The following is a 20,816-nucleotide window of genomic DNA, read 5'->3' as shown; positions in this document are numbered from 1 at the left end:
CTAAAGGCCAGCTTATCAAAAGCTTTCTTCACCACCCTATCCACATGAGATTCCACCTTCAGGGAACTATGCACCATTATTCCTAGATCACTCTGTTCTACTGCATTCTTCAATGCCCTACCATTTACCATGTATGTCCTATTTGGATTATTCCTACCAAAATGTAGCACTTGCAGCAGCAGTTGCCCATTCAGCAAGTCTTCCCTCTCCACACCACCGACATTGTCCAAGGGAAGGGCAAGGGCCGATACAGCTTGGCACTGGTGTTGTCGCAGAGCAATGTGTGGTTAAGTGCCTTGCTTAAGGACACAACACGCTGTCTTGGCTTGAACTAGCGACCTTCAGGTCACTAGACCAATGCCTTAACCACTTGGCCACGCGCAGTGCGGTAAAAGTGCAGTGCAGCAGACAGTAGAAGCCTTTTGAAGGGGTAAACCCTCTAGTGTTAGCTGCCTCTGCCTTAGATAAAAGATTCCTACTATCTCCCTATCAATGCACTTCACTGCATAATTAGTGTAGCTTTGTTATAAACCCCCTCAGCCTTCTCCACTTCAAGGAAAACAAGCCCACACTATCTGGTCTCTGCCCACAACTGAAATTCTTCAACCCATCCACCATCCTGGTGTGTTTCCTCAGCTCTCTCTCCAGTGTAATATCATCCTCCCTAGCTTATGGCAACCATAATTTACCAAGTACTCCACCTTTCGCCTGAATTACATTTTATAGCATTTGTACCGCACCCTCTCTACTTCTATATTCTGTTAAAAAAAACCAGGAATTCTGAAATAAAAACAGAAAATGCTGGAAGAGCTCAGCAAGTTAGGCAGCAATGGTTAATGTTTCTGCTTTGGAACCTTTCATCAGGACATTTGAACTGAGAAAGAAAGCCACCTGGACTTCCCACCCTGTTACTTGTAAAAACGCCATCCCCGTCTCACAAGTCCCCCACCACCGCCACATCTGCTCTCAGGGTGATGCTTTTCATTCCAGAATGGAGATGTTCTTCTTCTTCAAAGAAAGGGGCTTCCCTTCCTCCGGCATCAAATCTGCCCTCAACTGCATCTCTTCCATTACGCGTACAACTGCCCTCACCTCATCCTCCTGCCACCCCACCAGGAATAAGGTTCCTCTTGTCCTCACCTACCACCCCACCAGCCTCCACGTCTAGCACAGAATTTTCAGTAACTTCTGCCACCTCCAACAAGGTCCCACCACCAAGCACATCTTTCCCTCCTCCCCCCCAACTTTCTACTTTCTGCAGGGTCACTCCCTATGCGACTCCCTTGTCCACTCGTCCCTCCCCACTAATCTCCCTCCTGGCACCTATCCTTGCAAGCAGAACAAGTGCTTCACCTGCCCCTACACCACCTCCCTTACGACCATTCAGAGCCCAAGGTAACACCTCACCTGAGAGTCTGTTGGGGTCATATACTGTGTCTGGTGCGGCCTCCTGTATATCAGGGAGACCCAACATAGATTGGAGACCGCTTCACTGAGCACCTACGCTCCATCCGCCAGAAAAAGCAGGATCTCCCAGTGGCCACCCTGCCCTCAAATTTACCTGGTTCATTTCCGACACCTCTCTCCCCTTTCTTGATCTTTCTGTCTCCATCTCTGGAGACGGCTTATCTACTGATATCTACTATAAGCCTACAGACTCTCACAGCTACCTGAACTATTCCTCTTCCCACCCTGTCTCTTGCAAAAATGCTATCCCCTTCTCAGAATTCCTCCGTCTCCGCCGCATCTGCTCTCAGGATGAGGCTTTTCATTCCAGGATGAAGGAGATGTCTTCCTTTTTTAAACAAAGGGGCTTCCCTTCGTCCACCATCAACTCTGCTCTCAAACGTAACTCTCCCATTTCCCGCACATCTGCCCTCACCCCATCCGCCCGCCACCCCACTTGGGATAGGGTTCCCCTTGTCCTCACCTACCACCCCAACAGCCTCCAGGTCCAACGTATAATTCTCCGTAACTTCCCCCACCTCCAACGGGATTCCACTACCACGCACATCTTTCCCTCCTCCCCCTTTCTGCTTTTCGCAGGGATCACTCCCTACGCGACTCCCTTGTCCACTCGTCCCCCCCCCATCCCTTCCCACTGATCTCCCTCCTGGCACTTATCCTTGTAAGCGGAACAAGTGCTACATCTGCCCTTACACTTCCTCCCTCACCACCATTCAGGGTCCCAGACAGTCCTTCCAGGTGAGGCGACACTTCACCTGTGAGTTGGCTGATGTGGTATACTGCGTCTGGTGCTCCCGGTGTGGCCTTTTATATATTGGTGAGACCTGACGCAGACTGGGAGATTGTTTCACTGAACACCTACGCTCGGTCCGCCAGAGAAATCAGGATCTCCCAGTGGCCACACATTTTAATTCCACGTCCCATTCCCATTCTGATATGTCTATCCATGGCCTCCTCTGCTATCAAAATGAATCCAAACTCAGGTTGGAGGAACAACACCTTATATACCGGCTGGGTAGCCAACCTGATAGCATGAACATTGACTTCTCTAACTTCCCTTAATGCCCCTCCTCCCCTTCTTACCCCATCCCTGACATATTTAGTTGTTTGTCTGTTCTCCATCTCCCTCTGGTGCTTCCCCCCCTCCTTTCTATCTCCCGAGGCCTCCCGTCCCATGATCCTTTCCCTTCTCCAGCTCTGTATCACTTTTCCCAATCACCTATCCAGCTCTTAGCTTCATCCCCCCCCCCCCCCCCGCCCGTCTTCTCCTATCATTTCGCATTTCCCCCTCCCCCCACTACTTTCAAATCTCTTACTATCTTTCCTTTCGGTTAGTCCTGACGAAGGGTCTCGGCCCGAAACTTCGACAGTGCTTCTCCTCTAGATGCTGCCTGGCCTGCTGTGTTCCAGCAGCATTTTGTGTGTGTTGCCACCCTTTCTGCTTCCCATTCCTATTCCGACATACCAGTCCATGGCCTCCTCTACTATTGCAATGAGGCCACACTGAGGAACAACACCTTATATTCCATCTGGGTAGCCTCCAAACTGATGCCATGAACATTGATTTCTCAAACTTCTGGTAATGCCCTTCCCCCTTTTCCCTCTTTCACCTTATGTCCTTGCCTGCCCATTGCCTCCCTCCAGTGCACCTCCGCACTTTCTTTCTTCCATGGCCTTCTGTCCTCTCCTATTAGATTTCCCCTTCTCCAGCCCTGTATCTCTTTCACAATCACCTTCCCAGCTCTTTTCTTCCCCCCTTCCCCCTTCTTTGTGTATCACCTTGTCTGCCTCCCTCCCCTCCCCCCACCTCCTAACTCTGACTCCTCATCTTTTTTCTCCAGTCCTGCTGAAGGGTCTTGATTGACTGTAACGTCGACTGTTCTCTTTTCCATAGATGCTGTCTGGCCTGCTGAGTTCCTCCAGCATTGTGTGTGTGTGTTGCTTGGATTTCCAGCATCTGCAGATTTTCTCTTGTTTGTGAAAGAAAGAGACAAGTTAGTCCAGGGAACAGAGACAGGGAAGCGTGATGGGTGAGTCGAACCCATTCCACCACCAATCAAGTATTCGTATCCCTTCCTCTTTCTCTTTTTATGGGCATTTCTCTTTTTGTGCTCCTTGGATTGTCTTCCACTCCCCATTATCTGGCACCAATACTCCTATCCAACTGCATTATAGGCAACACTTGCCCTTGGCTTTCTCCCTTCCCACCACCCCTGACCCAGTCTTTCCAGATGTAGGTGTTTTCACTTGCACTGTTTGTGATCGAGGGTACTGCATTCTGTGTCACAGTGTGACCTCCCCTGCCCTGGGGAAACGAAACACAGACTGGGTGATCTTGTGCACGAACAGCCTGAGTTTTCAGTTGCCTGCCACTTTAATTCACCATCCTCCCCTGACCTCGCTGTCTGTGGCCTCCTGTGCTGTTACAAGGTCCAATGCAAACCTAAAAACACTTTTATTTACAGCTGCAGTCAGCAGGACTCAAATCAAAATTTCCAGTTTAAGTTAACTTGCTCTTTCCTTCTGTTGTAACAGAACTGACCTTTTTTTTGTCTGCCATCTCATTTTTTCCCCCTTTTTTTCCCCTTTTTTTCCATTTGTACACTCTCACCGCTGGGTGAATCCACTTGACTGAACCCACAAAGGAGTTCAACTGCCCCTTGATAGCCACCTTTTGTCACTTGATCAGAGAAACTTCCTCTATTCCTCTTATGACATCCCACCACCCTCTCTGCAATCCAGACTAACATGTTTTTCTCTTTCTCAGTTCTGACTAAGGGTCCTGAACCCAAAGTCTTTCATCTTTTTTTCACAGGTGTCACCTATTGAGTTTCCACAGCATTTTCATCACTTCACTTGCCCCAATGTTCCCAGTCATTTGCAAGGACTCTTATGCTACTGATTCCTTACTTATTTATTATTATTGTTTCTTCATTTTGCATTTATACAGCTTGCTGCCTTCTGCACTCTGGTTGAATACTCGAGTTGGGCGGTCCCTCATCGATTCTGTTGCAGTTGTTATTCTGTAGAATTGTTGAGTATGCCCACAAGAAAAGGAATCTCGGGGTTGTATATGTACTTTGGTAATAACATTTACTTTGAAGTTTTCAGTTCATGCTTCTGTTTTGTGCTCTGACTAATGCAAGTGACAATCCCATGTCGTGCACTCAGCACCTTATCTACTCACACTGCCACCTACAGGGATCCAGGGTCTTGTGCAAGGAGATGCCTTGGTTCCGATGAAATTTACTTTGGAAAAACTGTGATGCAAAGATAAGGAAAGGGAAATAAAGTTAGTGGGCATAACTGCAGAAGAGGGACAAGTACAGTGAGATTGGGATTTACTGTATCTGCTCAGTACAGGTGACCCCCGCGTTATGGAGATGTTCAAAGAAAGCAGTCAGCGTCACAATTTTCTTATATGTGAATGTAAGTCATCTGCACATGGGTCAAGAAAGATCAGTTTTAAGAAACCGAGTTGATTTATTTAGTTTTTTTTAATAAATTCCACAAAGGTGAATTTTATTCCATATCTCAAGTTTATTCCCGATCACAATTTTTTGGGTAGTGATTTGTGGATTCTATGAAGAAGAATTTCTATAACCGGAACAGTTATAAGACAGGTGGGGTTGTTAACGGTGAAAGTCTGTTAAAGTGTTGCAGAATATGGATATGGGCATTTCAGTCCATCTGCTTTGCTTTGACCAATAGTCCCATTTGCCCGTGTTTGGCATATTTTCCTCGAAAGCACATACTTGTCCAAATATCTAAAGAAGTTAAAAGAGCACATGGCATCCTTGGCTTTATAAAAAGAGTGTAGGGCACAAGAGTAAGGAAATAAAGATTAACCTTCATGAAACACCAACACTGTCACAATTATAATGTTGTCCCTAGTCCTGGCGGGGCATATTCTTGGAAAGATGTGTAGGATTTGGAGAGCATACCGAAGAGATTTTAGGAATGACAGGTTCTATAGACTGGAATGGCTGGGCTTTGACTCCTTTAATCAGAAGAGATTGTGAGATGGTCTGATTGAGATACTTGAAATCATGTAGGGGAATAGTTGGAGAAAAAATGTTCTCTTTGATTGAGTGGGTGAAGAACTAAGGGACACTGAGTGAAAATAATATGCAAAAAAAAGAGAAAGAAGACTTCTTTCATAAACAAAAAAGACAAGAGGTGGGTGAAGAGCAGATTTTCAATCAGGTGGCAATAAAAGATGAATATTTTATTATCTCTAAATATTCAATATAACCTGTTTTTCAGCTGATTATGATTCTAATCTATGAGCTCAAAGCAGACCCGGGATAAAATTTAAAGCACACTGAACCAGTTTCATTCAGGTCTGTATCTGCTGTCATCGGGAAAAAACTGGAATTCCAAATGATTGGTTAACTGAGTCAATATTTGGAATTAGTTACTTAACAACTAGTGTACTGTTTGAAAGAAGTGGAATTTAGCAGAGGGACAAGGACATGGTAAGTGAAGAATAGCTTAATCGTGAACGATCAAGATAGAATATTAGAATTCAGTTATATCAAACATAAAATACATTTGATATTTTCAAAAGATAAATGTTTAACCAAATTATATGTTTTTTAACAACAGTCCCAAGTAAACTTAAAGGACTTCTTGTATCCTTATGAATCACTTGACTATTGTGGTTGGAAAGCCAAAAAGTTTCTTATTTTTACAGAGACCTTTTAATGTCAATGATCCACTTAAGAACATTATAAGGACTTGTGTGTCCAGGTTTAGAGTTTCATTTGGTTTTGTTGGCAAAATAGGAAGTTAAAGGTTTTTCTTCATCTTTACATTTAACAAGCAAATTGCACGCTATAAAAACCTGCTTCTTCAATCTCATGCAGAGATAGTTAATGAATTTCCTCATTTGTATTTTGCAGTTGAGTCCCTGGATTTTTGGTGCATTTTGCAGTGTTTCTCTCTTTCTATTGGGGCGGGTATAGTGGCTACACCCTCAGTGTTTTCTCTCTTTCTTGGTTTCCTGAGGATTCAAGATCGAGAGCAAAGCCAGGCGCACCACTTGCTGATAGGATCGGCGTGATCAGTAAGTTCCATTTTGTCAAGGATTTTAAAAAATAGTGCACGTTCTCGGACAACAAAAGCTGCCTTCTTTCGTGAGCTTACTTAGAGTGCCATTTTAAAGAAATTAATGATACATTGACTGCTTTCTGATACACCGATCAATGACAGCTCCGTTCCAGGAGTAAAGAACACAACTAGATGCTTAGAAGGTTTTATTATTCTGCCTCACGTGCAGGTGAAAGACGTGTTGTTCTTGATTTCCGACTGCCAGTGTAATAGAGAAAGAATACAAATGCACAAGTCACAAAGCACTTGATATATCTGTAACTTGTTTAAAAAAAGTCTTTGAGTGATCTGCTGGCATGTCTTTGTGAGCACCACTGAGAGAAAGCTACAGAAACTCTAACGCACTAATGCTCTTATCGAACATAGAGGAGGCCTTTTGACACATCAACTGTTCATGCTTGCTCTCAGAAGCAGTCCCATTAGTCACATTCCTGCACATCCTTCTCTTATAACCATTCTTGCACACCATCCCTTCGTTCTCCTACCACCTGCTACCCTTGGGGTAATTTATAACGACCAGCTAGCACATAGTTGGGATGGGGGAGGAAAGCCAGGGTACTCAAGGGAACTCTGCCCAGTCAGAATGAGAACATGCCAACTCCACAGAGTTGGAGGGATCAGGAAGAAGCCAGATCAATGGGATTGTGTGAAGCTACATCAGCAATTTTTTACCACCAGACAGGTTAGCAGATTCTTTAGAATATTCATTATAGTTTCTTCATCTGGGCAGATGACCAACTTCCTGTAGATGTCATGCTGGGAGTATTTGCCAGGCTTGCTGATCTGACCTAGGCTAGGTTTAACTAGGAATGGTGTAATAATATTACCCCAATCAAACAGACATACAAGCATTAATTGTTGGGTAATGAGCCTGGCCAGGTGACTGACCTGTCAGTGGGCGAGCAGTTAGGGTACAGTGACCACAGCTCCTTAACTTTCAGGATAGCTATAGATAAGGATAAGTAATATCCTTGTGGGAGAGTTTTCAATTGGAGTAGGGCAAATTACGAAGACATTAGGCAGGAACTAAGAGGAGATAATTGGGAAACACCTTTTCTCTGGCACGTCCACATCAGACATGTGGAGAGTGTTTAAAGATCAAGAGTACAGAACACAGGAAAGATACATTCCTTTTAGAAGGAAGGAAAAGGGTGGTGGAAAGATAAGAGAACCTTGGATGTCCAGAGAGGTGATTAGTCAAGAAGGAAAAGGGGAAGTATGAAAAGCTTCTGAAGTCAGGATCAAACAGCACATGAGGATTATAAACAAACCAGAAAAGAACTGAGGAAGAGAATTAGGAAAAGCCAGAGAGCTCATGCAAAGTCTTTGGCAAGTAGGATTAAGGTGAGTCCCAGGACATTCTACTCATACATCAAGAGCAAGAGAATAACTGGGGACAGGGAGAGACCACTCAAGGGTAAAGGGAGGAACATGTGCTTGGATGTGGAGAATGTGAATGAGGGACTTAATGAGTACTTTGCTTCAGTATTTACTAAGGAAAAGGATGTGGAGGACCAGGAGATCAGTGTTGAATGTATAAATACATTAAACATCAAAGGTTGGCTTCCTAATGAGTATTAAGGTGGGTAAGTTCCCAGGGCCCGATGGGATTTATCCCAGGTTTTTGAAGGAGGCAGGAGATGAATTTGCTGGGTCCTTGACCAGTATCTCTGTGTCCTCTCTAGACATAGGCAAAGTCCCAGAGGCTAATGTTGTCCCTCTATTTAAGAATAAGGAACAAGGGAAAATCTGGGAACTATAGACTGGTGAGTCTCATGTCAGTTGTAGGGAAATTGTTGGAGAAAGTTCTTAGGGATTGATTATGTAAGCATTTGGAAACCCATGGCCTAATTAGGGAGAGCCAGCATGGCTTTGTGCATGGCAGGTCGTGCCTTACCAGCTTGACTGAGTTTTTTGACAAGGTGACAAGAGAGATTGATGGGGGTAGGGCAGTGGATGAAGTTTACATGGATTTTAGTAAGGTGTTTGACAAAGTCCCTCATGAGAGGCCGATCCAGAAGATTGAGGGCATGGGATCTGCGGCAAATTGGTTGTTTGGATCCAGAACTGGCTTACGCATAGAAGACAGAGAGTAGTGGTTGAAGGGAGTTATTCGAGCTGGAGGTCTGTAATTAGTGGTGTTCCACAGGGATCTGTGCTGGGACCTCTGCTGCTGGAATGTATATAAATGACCTGAATGAAAATGCAGATGGGTGTGTTAGTAAATTAATGGATTATACCAAGATTGGTGGAGATGTGCATAGCATAGAAGACTGGCAAAGAATACAACATGATATAGATCGGCTGCAGATACGGACAGAGAAATGGCAGATGGAGTTTAACAGAGATAAGTGTGACGTGTTGCACCTTGGTAGGGAAAATGCAAGGAGCCACTACACCGTTAAGGGCAAGATCCTTAACAGTGTTGTTGAGCAGAGAGATCTTGAGATCCAAGTTCATAGCTTGTTGAAAGTGGCTACATCGGTCAATAAGGTGATAAGAAGGGTTATGGAATGCTTGCTTTTATCAGTCGAGGCATTGAGTTCAAAAGTCAAGAGGTTATGTTGCACATTTATAAAACTCTGGTTAGGCCACATCTGGAGTATTTCATACAGTTCTGGTCACTCCACTATAGGAAGGATGTTGAGGCTTTGGAGAGGGTGTGGAAGAGTTTTACCAGGACGCTGCCTGGTTTAGAGGCAGCATGAGAAGCTGGATAAACTTGGGTTGTTTTCACTGGAACACCAGAGGCTGAGGGGAAATCAGGAAGAGGTTTGTAAGATTATATGAGAGGCAAAGGCATAGATAGAGTAGACAGAGAATATCTGGTTAAAATGTCTGATAATAGAGGCCATGCACTGAAGGTGCGTGAGGGGGGGGGGGGGTCAGTAAGTTCAAGGAGGATGTGAGGGGCAAGTTTTTTTAATTCAGAAAGCACTGCCTGGTGTGGTGTTAGAGGCAAATACATCAGAGGCTTTTAAAAGACCTTTAGATAGGCACACGGATGTGATGAAGATGGAGGGATATGGACATGGTGTAGGTCGGAGGGATTAGTGTTTGGGTGTTTTTGATTTGCCTTTTAGCTGGTTCAGCACAACATTATGGGCTGAATGGCCTGGTCCTGTGCTGTAATGTTCTGTTCTATATTGTATGTACTGATCTCCAGTAGCATTTTAGCAGACCAAATTTAAATTCTGAAATCCAGAGTAAGTAGACAACATCACAGCAATAAATGTCACAATGTTTATAATGTTTAGGCCTCAGATGCTGATCTTGGGTGTTTTAAAACAGAGCCAGCATATGGACCAACAGAACAAGCTGAAGGATCATAACATATTGTCCAGAAACTGAGTTTCAAGATCTGTGTCATATGCACAGAGCTTGGAATTCAGTGTATGAATAACATCTAAATCCAGCAACTTTACATGTTGTCAGATAAAATGATGATTGTGATTTTCTTTGTTATTCTAGAGAGTGTAATTCCAGGTTGAAAATTATTTGTTCAGCTACATCATTTGAAAGTAATCCGTTAGCAAATCTGGGAATTCCTGGTGGACAATGAACACAATTCTAGAGTGTGAAATGTGTTACATAGAAACATAGAAAACCTACAGCACAATACAGGCCTTTCGGCCCACAAAGTTGTGCCAAACATGTCCCTACCTTAGAAATTACTAGGCTTACCCAAAGCCCTCTATTTTACTAAGCTCCATGTACCTATCCAAGAGTCTCTTAAAAGACCCTTTCGTATCTGCCTCCACCACCATTGCCAGCAGCCCATTCCATGCACTCACCACTCTGAGTAAAAAACTTACCCCGACATCTCCTCTGTACCTTCTCCCCAGCACCTTAAACCTGTGTCCTCTTGTGGCAACCATTTCAGCCCTGGGAAAAAGCCTCTGACTATCCACACAATCAATGCCTCTCATGATCTTATACACCTCTATCAGGTCACCTCTCATCCTCTGTCGCTCCAAGGATAAAAGGCTGAGTTTACTCAACCTATTCTCATAAGGCATACTCCCCAATCAAGGCAACATCCTTGTAAATCCCCTCTGCACCATTTCTATGGTTTCCACATCCTTCCTATAGTGAGGGAACCAGAACTGAGCACAGTACTCCATGTGGGGTCTGACCAGGGTCCTATATAGCTGCAACATTATACTGTATGCCTTCTTAACCACAAAGTCAACCTGCGCAGCTGCTTTGAGCATCCTATGGACTCAGACCCCAAGATCCCTCTGATCCTCCACACTGCCAAGAATCTTACCATTAATACTATATTCTGCCATCATACTTGACCTACCAAAATGAACCACTTCACACTTATCTGGGTTGAACTCCATCTGCCACCTCTCAGCCCCGTTTTGCATCCTATCAATGTCACACTGTAACCTCTGACAGCCCTCCACACTATACACAACACCTCCAAACTTTGTGTCATCAGCAAACTTACTGACCCATCCCTCCACATACAGGTCATTTTAAAAAATCACAAAGAGTAGGGGTCGCAGAACAGATCCCTGAGGCACACCACTGGTGACCAACCACCATACAGAATATGACCCATCTACAACCACTCTTTGCCTTCTGTGGGCAAGCCAGTTCTGGTTCCACAAAGCAATGTCCCCTTGGATCCCATGCCTCCTTACTTTCTCAATAAGTCTTGCATGGGGTACCTTATCAAATGCCTTGCTGAAATCTATATACACTACATCTACGGCTCTTCCTTCATCAATGTGTTTAGTCACATCCTCAAAAAATTCAATCAGGCTTGTAAGGCATGATCTGCACTTTACAAAGCCATGCTAACTACTCCTAATCATATTATACCTCTCCAAATGTTCATAAATCCTGCCTCTCAGGATCTTCTCCATCAACTTACCAACCACTGAAGTAAGAATCACTGGTCTATAATTTCCAGGACTATCCCTACTCCCTTTCTTGAATAAAGGAATAACATCCGCAACTCTCCAATCCTTCGGAACCTCTCCCGTCCCCATTTATGATTCAAAGATCATCGCCAGAGGCTCAGCAATCTCCTCCCTCGCTTCCCACTGTAGCCTGTGGTACATCTCATCTGGTCCCGGTGACTTATCCAACTTAATGCTTTCCAAAAGCTCCAGCACATCCTCTTTCTTAATATCTATATGCTCAAGCTTTTCAGTCTGCTTGAAGTCATCACTATAATCACCAAGATCCTTTTCCATAGAGAATACTGAAGTAAAGTATTCATTAAGTATCTCTGCTATTTCCTCCGGTTCCATACACACTTTCCCACTTGATAAGTCCTATTCTTTCACGTCTTATCCTCTTGCTCATCGCATACTTGTAGAATGCCTTGGGTTTTCTTTAATCCTGCCCATCAAGGCCTTCTCATGGCCCCTTCTGGCTCTCCGAATTTCCTTAAGCTCCTTCCTATTAGCCTTATAATTTTCTAGATCTCTAACGTTACCTAGCTCTCTGAACCTTTTGTAAGCTTTTCTTTTCTTCTTGACTAGATTTATTACAGCCTTTGTACACCACAGTTCCTGTACCCTACCATAACTTCCCTGTCTCATTGGAATGTACCCATGCAGAACTCCACACAAATATCTCCTGAACATTTGCCACATTTCTTCCGTACTTTTCCCTGAGAACATCTGTTCCCAATTTAAGCTTCCAATTTCCTGCCTGATAGCCTCATAATTCCTCTAACTCCAATTAAACCTTTTTCTAACTTGTCTGTTCCTATTTCTCTCCAATGCTATTGTAAAGGAGATAGAATATAGAATTATGATCACTCTCTCCAAAATACTCTCCCACTGAGGGATTTGACACCTGACCAGGTTCATTTCCCAATACCAGATCAAGTACAGCCTCTCCTCTTGTAGGCTTATCAACATATTGTGTCAAGATTCCTTACTGAACACACCTAACAAACTCCACCCCATCTAAACTCCTTGCTCTAGGAAGATGCCAATTGATATTTGGGAAATTAAAATCTCCCATCACAGCAACTCTGTTATTATTACACTTTTCCAGAATCTGCCTCCCTATCTGCTCCTCGATATCCCTGTTACTATTGGGCAGCCTACAAAAAACACCCAGTAGAGTTATTGACCCCTTCCTGTTCCTAACTTCCACCCACAGAGACTCTATAGACAATCCCTCCATGGCGTCCACCTTTTCTGCAGCTGTGACACTATCTCTGATCAACAGTGCCACGCCCCCATCTCTTTTGCCTCCCTCCCTGTCCTTTCTGAAACATCTAAAACCCGGCACTTGCAGTAACCATTCCTGTTCCTGAGCCATCCAAGTCTCTGTAATGGCCACCACGTCATATCTCCAAGTACTGATCCACACTCTATGCTTTATTCACAATACTCCTTGTGTTAAAATAGACACATCACAAACTGCCCATCTGAGCACATTCCTTCTCTACCACCTGCCTATCCTCCCTCACACACTGTTTTCAAGCTTTCTCTATTTGTGAGCCAGCCGCCTCTTCCCCAGGGTCTTCAGTTCGATTCCCACCCCCACAACAATTCTAGTGTAAACTCTCCCCAGTAGCCTTAGCAAACCTCCCCGCCAGGATATTGGTCCCAGCAACCCGTCCTTTTTGTATAGGTCACACCTGCTCCAAAGAGGTCCCAATGATCCAGAAATCTGAATCCCTGCTCCAATCTCTCAGCCTCCCATTTATCTTCCACCTTATCCTATTCCTATACTCACTGTCACGTGGCACAGGCAGTAATCCCGAGAATACTACCTTTGCGGTCCTGCTTCTCAAATTCCTTCCAAACTCCTGTAGTCTTTTTTCAGAACCTCTTCCCTTTTCCTACCTATTTCATTGATACCAATATGTACCACGACCTCTGGCTGTTCTCCCTCCCACCTCAAGATCTCTTGGATCTGAAACATCCCGGACCCTGGTACCTGGGTATCATCCGAGTATCTTTCCTGCGTCCACAGAATCACCTGTCTGACCCCCTAACTATAGAGTCCCCTATCACTACTGCCTTTCCCTGCCCTTCTGAGCCACAGGGCTGGACTCTGTGCCAGAGGCACGGCCACTGTTGCTTCCCCCAGGTAGGCTGTCCCCCCCCAACAGTACTCAAACAGGAGTACTCATTGTCAAGGGGTAGAGCCACAGGGGTACTCTCTAATACCTGACTTTTCCCCTTCCCTCTCCTGACTGTTACCCACTTCTCTGTCTTCTGTGGCCCCGGTGTGACCACCTGCCTATAACTCCTTTCTATCACCTCCTCACTCTCTCTGACCAGGCGAAGGTCATCGAGCTGCAACTCCAGTTCCCTAACACGGTCCTTTAGGAGCTGCAGCTCAACAAACCGGATGCAGACATGGCCATCCGGGAGGCTGGGAGACTCCAGGACCTCCATCATCTGACACCAAGCACAGAACACCAGTCTCACACACATACTTCCTTTCCACAATTACACAGGGAAACCTACCTCATCTCGTCCTATTACCACCTAAGCCCGTTGAGCCAAAGCCCTATCACCCTGCTACCTCCACTCTGCTGCCCACTGGATATGATGGTCTTCTTTTTAAACTTTTCCCACTCTACTGGCTGACGTCACGCACCTGCGCAGTCTTGCCTCTCTTTTACCCCCGAGTAGTAAAATGCCTTCACTCCTGAAATCCTTAGCCGTTCACTCGCAGCCTTCTTGCTCCAAATCCTTAGCACCTTAAGTTTAGTTTGTGCCCAGTATGATAACCATCAGCATGGGTATGAGCATGAGGGAGGTTCTCTCAGAGAAAGAACAGCCAGCAGATGTCCAGAAACATCGAATGGAGCTGCATTTACTAAACAAATGGGGTTTCTCAGAATATTCCTCCGATGAAGGGAAATTCAAAGAAATTGCTCAAAATTTCATTTTAAGCTTTTTGTAAAGTTTTACTTACATTGAACTTACTGATTGATTAGGAGGTGGTATCGAACTATTTGTAATTGAGCACCCAGTACTCAAGAATAACTCATTTTGGAATAGGAATGCAAACGAAAGATTTTTACTACCAGGAGCTGATTCAGTGACTTGTATCCCTATAATTACTATCTCAGAACAGGATCATATGTTTATAAATGCATTGAATCAGCAACCCTTCTTTATAGAATGAATGTCTTTGACTGTTTACTAGCTCACATCAAAAACAGGTGTGACCATTTATTTATTGATTTAAGATACAGACCAAAACAAGCCTGGATGTCCAGCAGGCCATCTATTTAACCCTAACTGCAAGGTAATTTACAATGACCATTAACCTTTATCTGGTACGACTTTGGAATGAAGGAGCAACCCATGCATCCATGGGGGTCAGGACATACAAAGTTCTTATAGACGGCATCAGAATGATAATCCAAACTCCGATGCCTCATGCTGTACTAATGTCATGCTAACCACGATGCTACCATGGTGCCCAAATGTCTGGAAGAGTCTCCTGCTCCAGTGGAAAGTTGGACATGTTATACGGAGTCATCATTTGTCAGTTGCAGTTCTGAGAAATCTAGTAGTTCCAAGGGAGTTCACTGAAAGGTTTATTCTAATGTCTGACTTTTCTATCTTTTACCCAACCAGGTTTGCATTCGGACCCTGAAAATGCTGGGATGTTGCTGGTGTTTTGTGTCACTGATAGTCAGCTGGGCTGTGAGTGTTGAGAGCTCAGGTGGGTGCCAAGATCACACTATCCCATGTATAATGTTGTATTCTCCTCCTCTTTCCCTTTCTTCCATGATCTTCTATTGTCTCCTATCAGATTGCCCCTCTTCCAGCCCTTTATCTCTTTCATCAATCAATTACCCAGCTCTTTACTTCACCCAAGCACCCAATAGGCAAATCCTTTGTAACATGTAAAGAACATAAAGCAAATTGAGTCTACTTCAGTCAAGAACCATTTGCTTGGTCTTCAACTGCTGGAGACCTGATGGATTAGGTGATGTACCTTTCAAGGTTGCTGCATTGAGGTGCCTTTTTGTAACCCATCTTGTTTGCTGGCATCCCCTTCTTTGTCCTCCTCCATCTGCCATTTACTGAAAATCAATATTCTTGATCTTTAATGTCGTTCCATGAAATATTTATCCAGTTTATACTTAAACTTTGCACGTTGTTCACATTCCATTACTTTGCAGGGAATCCGCTCTCACTACTTTGGGCCTCGCTATCAAAGGCTTAAACTAGGCTTGAAGAGAAAGCTTGAGAGACGTTAGGAGGCAGGTTTCCAGACTGACTCTGAAAGGCAACATCACCTTCCAAAGGATGGTGGCGATTTACATGAGAGGCCCTTCTCAAGCTGGTGAAACATCAAGTTGAAGCTGAAAGGGAAAGGTATTTCTTTTCTCTTTGAGGCTTCAGACCTAGTGGCCCCCAACTCCAGTTGCCAGTGCAACTGCGTCCAGCAGTAAGACCAGGCTATTTTCATAGCCCAGCTCACTAAACTCAAGGAGAGCAGTTGACTAAATGCAGAGCAACTGAGAATGGAGTGTACTGATCTAGGCTACCAGAGACTGGATCAGGGATCAACTTTATTCCCCATATAATTTACATGTATTAGGAATTTGCTACAGTGTGTTGGTCAGGGTGTGTGATCTGTGACAAAGAAACAACAGCATTTAACAATGATAAAGAATTACATCAAAAATAAAGCTGGGGGTTAAAGTGTAGATAGGGAATAAATTGTGCATAAATACCAGCACGTAGTCCCAGAATAAACAGCTTTGGAGACAGTGGTTTAAGTGTTTACAATGAAGTAATGGGGTGACAGGGGTAATAGATAAGGGTGTGAGTGGTCTAACTAGAATGGGTGATCAGATTAACTGCCTGGGGGAAGAAGCTTTCAAAATGGTGTGCAGCTTTTGTTTTATGGCACTTTCCAGAAGGGAGATTTTGGAAAGGGCAGTCTGCAGGGTGGGTAGTGTCCACAATGATTTTTCCTACCTGCATCTTTGTCCTGTTGGACTGCAGCCAATGACCTTTTCTGCTGACCTGACAGTTTACTGCAGATTTCATATATTGTGAGAGGTTGCTGCACCAAATCAAACAATTACACCAGTAGGTTCTGAGAAGGATGGATTTTTACCAACTACCACAAGAAGTACATCCCCTGCTGAGCATTTTGTTGATGAAGCAAATGCGGTTCTCCCACAGGAGGCTCTATGAAGTGATGCCAAGGAACCTGAAGGTTGTGACGGAGCTAACTGTGGTGATGAGAGGGTGCAGAGGAGGCTCATTTTTCCTGAAGGCTATCTGCATCTCCACAGTTTTGAGGTCATTCTGCTCCAGGTTTTTGAGACTGCACCAGGACACTAGCTTGTTTGCTTCAGGTGGTACTTGGATTCATCGCTTCCGGTGATTAGTCCAATGGCAGAGATGCCCCCAAACTTTTATCAGGATGTGGATCATTCCAAACGCACATCAGTTGAAAATTACAACAATAAATTCTGATTTTAGCTGAAAAACCTGTCAACTATTGAGCCCAATATAAACAAATATGAATCATCCCAAGCCCAATAATGGTTAGAAACACTTTCATATTCCCATCGCCTGAGAGAAAGACGTTAATGGGATTGCTGGTAAGTTACTGAGCAGGTCATAAGATGGTTTAGAAAGGACAGAGATCGGAAATGTTCTGGGAAGAGATGCAGTGGGCAGATTTCACTCTCCTCTGTTTATTTTTCATCCTTCGTTCAGAATGTTTGACCAGTTATAGCAGTTCAGGTACAACTTGCAGGGCAACATGCATTGTACAAAAAACCTTGGTCTGTATTTATTAATGATTTGAATCCTGATCAGTCCTGGAAACAGTCTGGATTAATGATTGTGACCTCAGTCTTTAAATGTCAACCTCTCCCTGAATTCCCCTCCTCACACTCCACCTTCACTTCCACTACCCAACCCTCCACAACATTTTTAGTGTTTTTCCAGAAGATTGAAGCAGCAAGGGTGCTGAAAGTTCAGAAACGAGCAAACTGGTTCTGGGAAGAGGTTAAACCAGGGTCTCTAGAGAGAGAATGCTACGAGGAAACCTGTTCATTCGAAGAAGCACAGGAAATTTATAAATCCAGCGAGAACACAGTAAGCATCTGTACTCTAATAAATGCATGCACTGTAGATGAGTGTGCTTCTATTCAAGCCTGTTCTGTACATGGCTGTGTCTTCTATGGGGACATATTATATAGGTTTATACAGGTGAGTCTGATTTAGGATATAATTGTATATATAAAATAAAGTTCAGAGTTTCATATATTGTCATATACTCATTGTACAACGCTGAGATTCGTCTTCTCCAGATAGCCACGAAACAAAGAAAACCCTGGAAGTCGTTCAAAGGAAAACATTGACACCCCCCCCCCAACCTGATCATCAACCCCCACTTGAAATAAATAGTGTAAATGCCAACAAGAACATCAAACATCGCTCCCCCCATGTAGGAAGACATCCATGCAAACAGCAACAAGAACATCAAACCCCCAAACCCCCACCTCACCAGATGGCAGCAAGAAAGAATGGGAAGTACAATGATATGCTCTGTAAACCAATTTCAGTAAAGCTGTCTTATCCAGACAAAAGTACAATTTTCTATTCTCATTACTTCCTACACCCTTGAGTTAACCTTCTGCAGTTTATAGAAAAGGACTCCAAATCCCTCTGAATATCCTTTCCTGATCTCTCATTTTTAAAATAAAATATTCCATTTCTCTATTATCCTGAGCTAGATAACATCTCCTCATTGTAGCCTCCCGTTATGTTGTTGCGTACTTAATTAATCTGTCCTAATATCATGATGGAGCTTTACAGCCTCTTCATAAATTACTTTACCAAAGTCTTGTGGCGACCCACTTTCTGCGCAGGCGAACAGCCTCACAAATAGCCAGCGCGCGGGGAGAGACTTCGGTCATGCACCTCTGACGTCATTTCCGCCCGGAGAGGGCGGGCGCTAGGGATTAAATGCCAGCGTCGCGAAGTTTGAATAAACTAGTCTCCAAACAACTTACCGACTGCGTGTCATTATTTCAGCGCTGTGTGTAGCACATCGCTACAGTATCATTAATAAACTTAGATTACTTTCAGACCCCATATCCATGTCACTGTTAAAAATTATATAAATTGGCTCAAACACCAATTCTTACAGCACTGTCATATACCAGCCCAAAATTAATCCAATCACTTCCACTCTATGTTTTCTCTTAAGTGACCCAATTAGTCCTGGATTTGTGCATTACCGTCTTGAGTGGTACGGTACTGAGCTACGACACACAATTCTCTAATTACTATAACTACCCCTTTAGTTACAATCTCAAGAAATTTGATCAGAGTTACCAAATGTGAATTTCTCTCCAAAAATTCATATAGACTTTTGTTCAGTCATATTTTACATTTCCTACTGTCTTTGTACCATATTCCTAACAATAAATTGTGACATTTGACAACCAAGACTGAAGTGAGCAGAAATTTCTTCACTCAGCTAACAGAGTCTTTATTATTCTCTCCATTAGAAGATTGCAGCGAGTCAGTCATTAAGTTTCAGTTTCAAAGAAAAACTGAAATTTCTGGATGTTAGGGAAATCAAGGAAATTTGAGAATAGTGCAGGAAAATTGTGCTGAGCCTGAGTATCGGCCATAATATTGATGAGTTGTGGAGCTGGTGGCCATATTTCTTCTCACTTTTCTTATAATACTCTTCATGTTCTATTCTCTCTCTTTCTTCTTTCAGAAATATCTAGATTACATTTGCTATCTTTTTTTAATCTATGATCAATACTGAGTGATCAAAAACCAATTTACTATCTCTGTAAAAAATATTGTTAAACTACACAAGACTTTCAGATAGCTTTTACTCCCATTAATCGGTCCAATACCTTTTCTTTATTGACACTCATATTGTTAAGGTCATCACTCTCACTAGAACCTTGATATCACTGCAGAATCTGAATCACCAAAACATAGAGGCCATGGACCAAGTACTGGTAAATCTGATTAAATGGGGTGGAACGTTTTCCATTGCTAATCCCATTCCACGTGCAATGGAAGATTATAATCTATTCGATTCCCCTTGCTCCTCAATTGTTTTGCCTCTCTTTCACCGTCAGGAATTATCTGTTGAATTCTAAGATCATCTGTCACAAGGCTCATTGCTCGTTTGGGAACTTGTTAAGCTTATAATTTAATTCTGTAATGCATGTATCATTAAGTTGACTGGTCTTTTTCAAGGGGCTTATATATTTGTGATAAAGCATAAACTATTTCCTTAAATGTTCACCATTGCTTATTACTATCATATCTTTTAGTTTAGTTTCCCAAAGCGTCTTAGCAAATGCCTTCCATCCATTCCTACAGTGGCACAGCTAGTACAGCTTGTTCCTTAACAGCTCCAGTAACCTGGGTTCACTGCTGACTCTATCTGTGTGGAACTTACATATTCTCCATGAGCAGCATGATTTCCTCTAGGTGCTCCACTCAGGATCAGAATCAATAGCATATATCGTGAAATGTGTTTTTTTTTTTGCAGCTGCAGTACATTCCAATACATAATTAAAAAACTATAAATTACAATTAATTAATTAACTACTGTAAAACGAGTTTCTTTGTAAATCATGAAGTAATGGCTGTCTGATAACCTCCATTAATAGAATCTTAACACTTTTATTTTATTAACAGATGGAGTTCTGGTTTTCCTACAAAAGTAAGTAATGTAACATTTTTGTGATTTTGAATGTGAAGTAATTGCATGCTATTTCTAGCTCTAGAATTTACAAGTTAGGAATTGACATAGCAAGATTGGAAGGAGGGAACCAAATTTCTTACAGAAATGGGAGGAATTTGCTGGAAGCAGGTTAAACCAAGGGATATTTTTTCAATTCTTCTCAAGCCAAATCCATTAACCAGAATCCTGAGAGATTATGATTCTACAAGAGGGCAGCTAGCAGAACCAATGCCTCTTAGCACCGGAAGCCTGGGTTCAATCCTAACTTTGGGTACTGTCTGTGTAGAGTTTGCACGTTCTTCCTGAGACTACGTGGGTTTCTTGGGGGTGCTCCAGTTTCCTTCCACATCCAGGTTCTTAGATTAATTGTCCACTGTAAACATGCCCCTAGTGAGTGGTAGAATCTTGGGCAAGTTGATGAGAATGTGGGAAGAATGATAAATTGGATTAATATTAGAAAGTGTCATTGTGTTCTTAATGGTCAGCATGAATTAATTGGGCTGAATGGTCTGGTTCCATGCTACATAATTCTATGA

At 43.2% G+C, this 20,816-nt stretch overlaps 1 protein-coding gene and 1 long non-coding RNA gene across 4 annotated transcripts in view; one reads left to right on the top strand and one right to left on the bottom strand.

The window, feature by feature from the left end:
• LOC140725381 (uncharacterized) overlaps window positions 1-18,449 on the bottom strand; it is a 33,929-nt gene extending 15,480 nt beyond the window's left edge. Inside the window, exon 1 of the long non-coding RNA XR_012098333.1 lies at window positions 18,396-18,449. This is a non-coding gene — a long non-coding RNA (uncharacterized lncRNA). The remainder of the gene's footprint in view (window positions 1-18,395) is intronic.
• The window catches only part of LOC140725379 (coagulation factor IX), a 35,372-nt gene continuing 20,400 nt past the window's right edge, over window positions 5,845-20,816 (top strand). Inside the window, exons 1-4 of one of the 3 annotated variants that reach the window (XM_073040783.1) lie at window positions 5,845-5,945; window positions 15,159-15,246; window positions 17,491-17,651; window positions 20,235-20,259. In XM_073040783.1, coding sequence (XP_072896884.1) covers window positions 5,943-5,945; window positions 15,159-15,246; window positions 17,491-17,651; window positions 20,235-20,259 — 277 coding nt within the window. In that variant the 5' untranslated portion in view covers window positions 5,845-5,942. Of the gene's footprint in view, window positions 5,946-6,393; window positions 6,536-15,158; window positions 15,247-17,490; window positions 17,652-20,234; window positions 20,260-20,816 lie in introns of those variants that run through there. The other 2 variants (XM_073040784.1, XM_073040787.1) reach the window with 2 other exon arrangements.

This window comes from Hemitrygon akajei, chromosome 3 (assembly GCF_048418815.1).
Source record: "Hemitrygon akajei chromosome 3, sHemAka1.3, whole genome shotgun sequence".
In the NCBI taxonomy this organism is placed as follows: Eukaryota; Metazoa; Chordata; class Chondrichthyes; order Myliobatiformes; family Dasyatidae; genus Hemitrygon; species Hemitrygon akajei.
The sequence above is the reverse complement of the archived record's forward strand: the minus strand, read 5'-3'. Positions and strand labels throughout refer to the sequence as shown.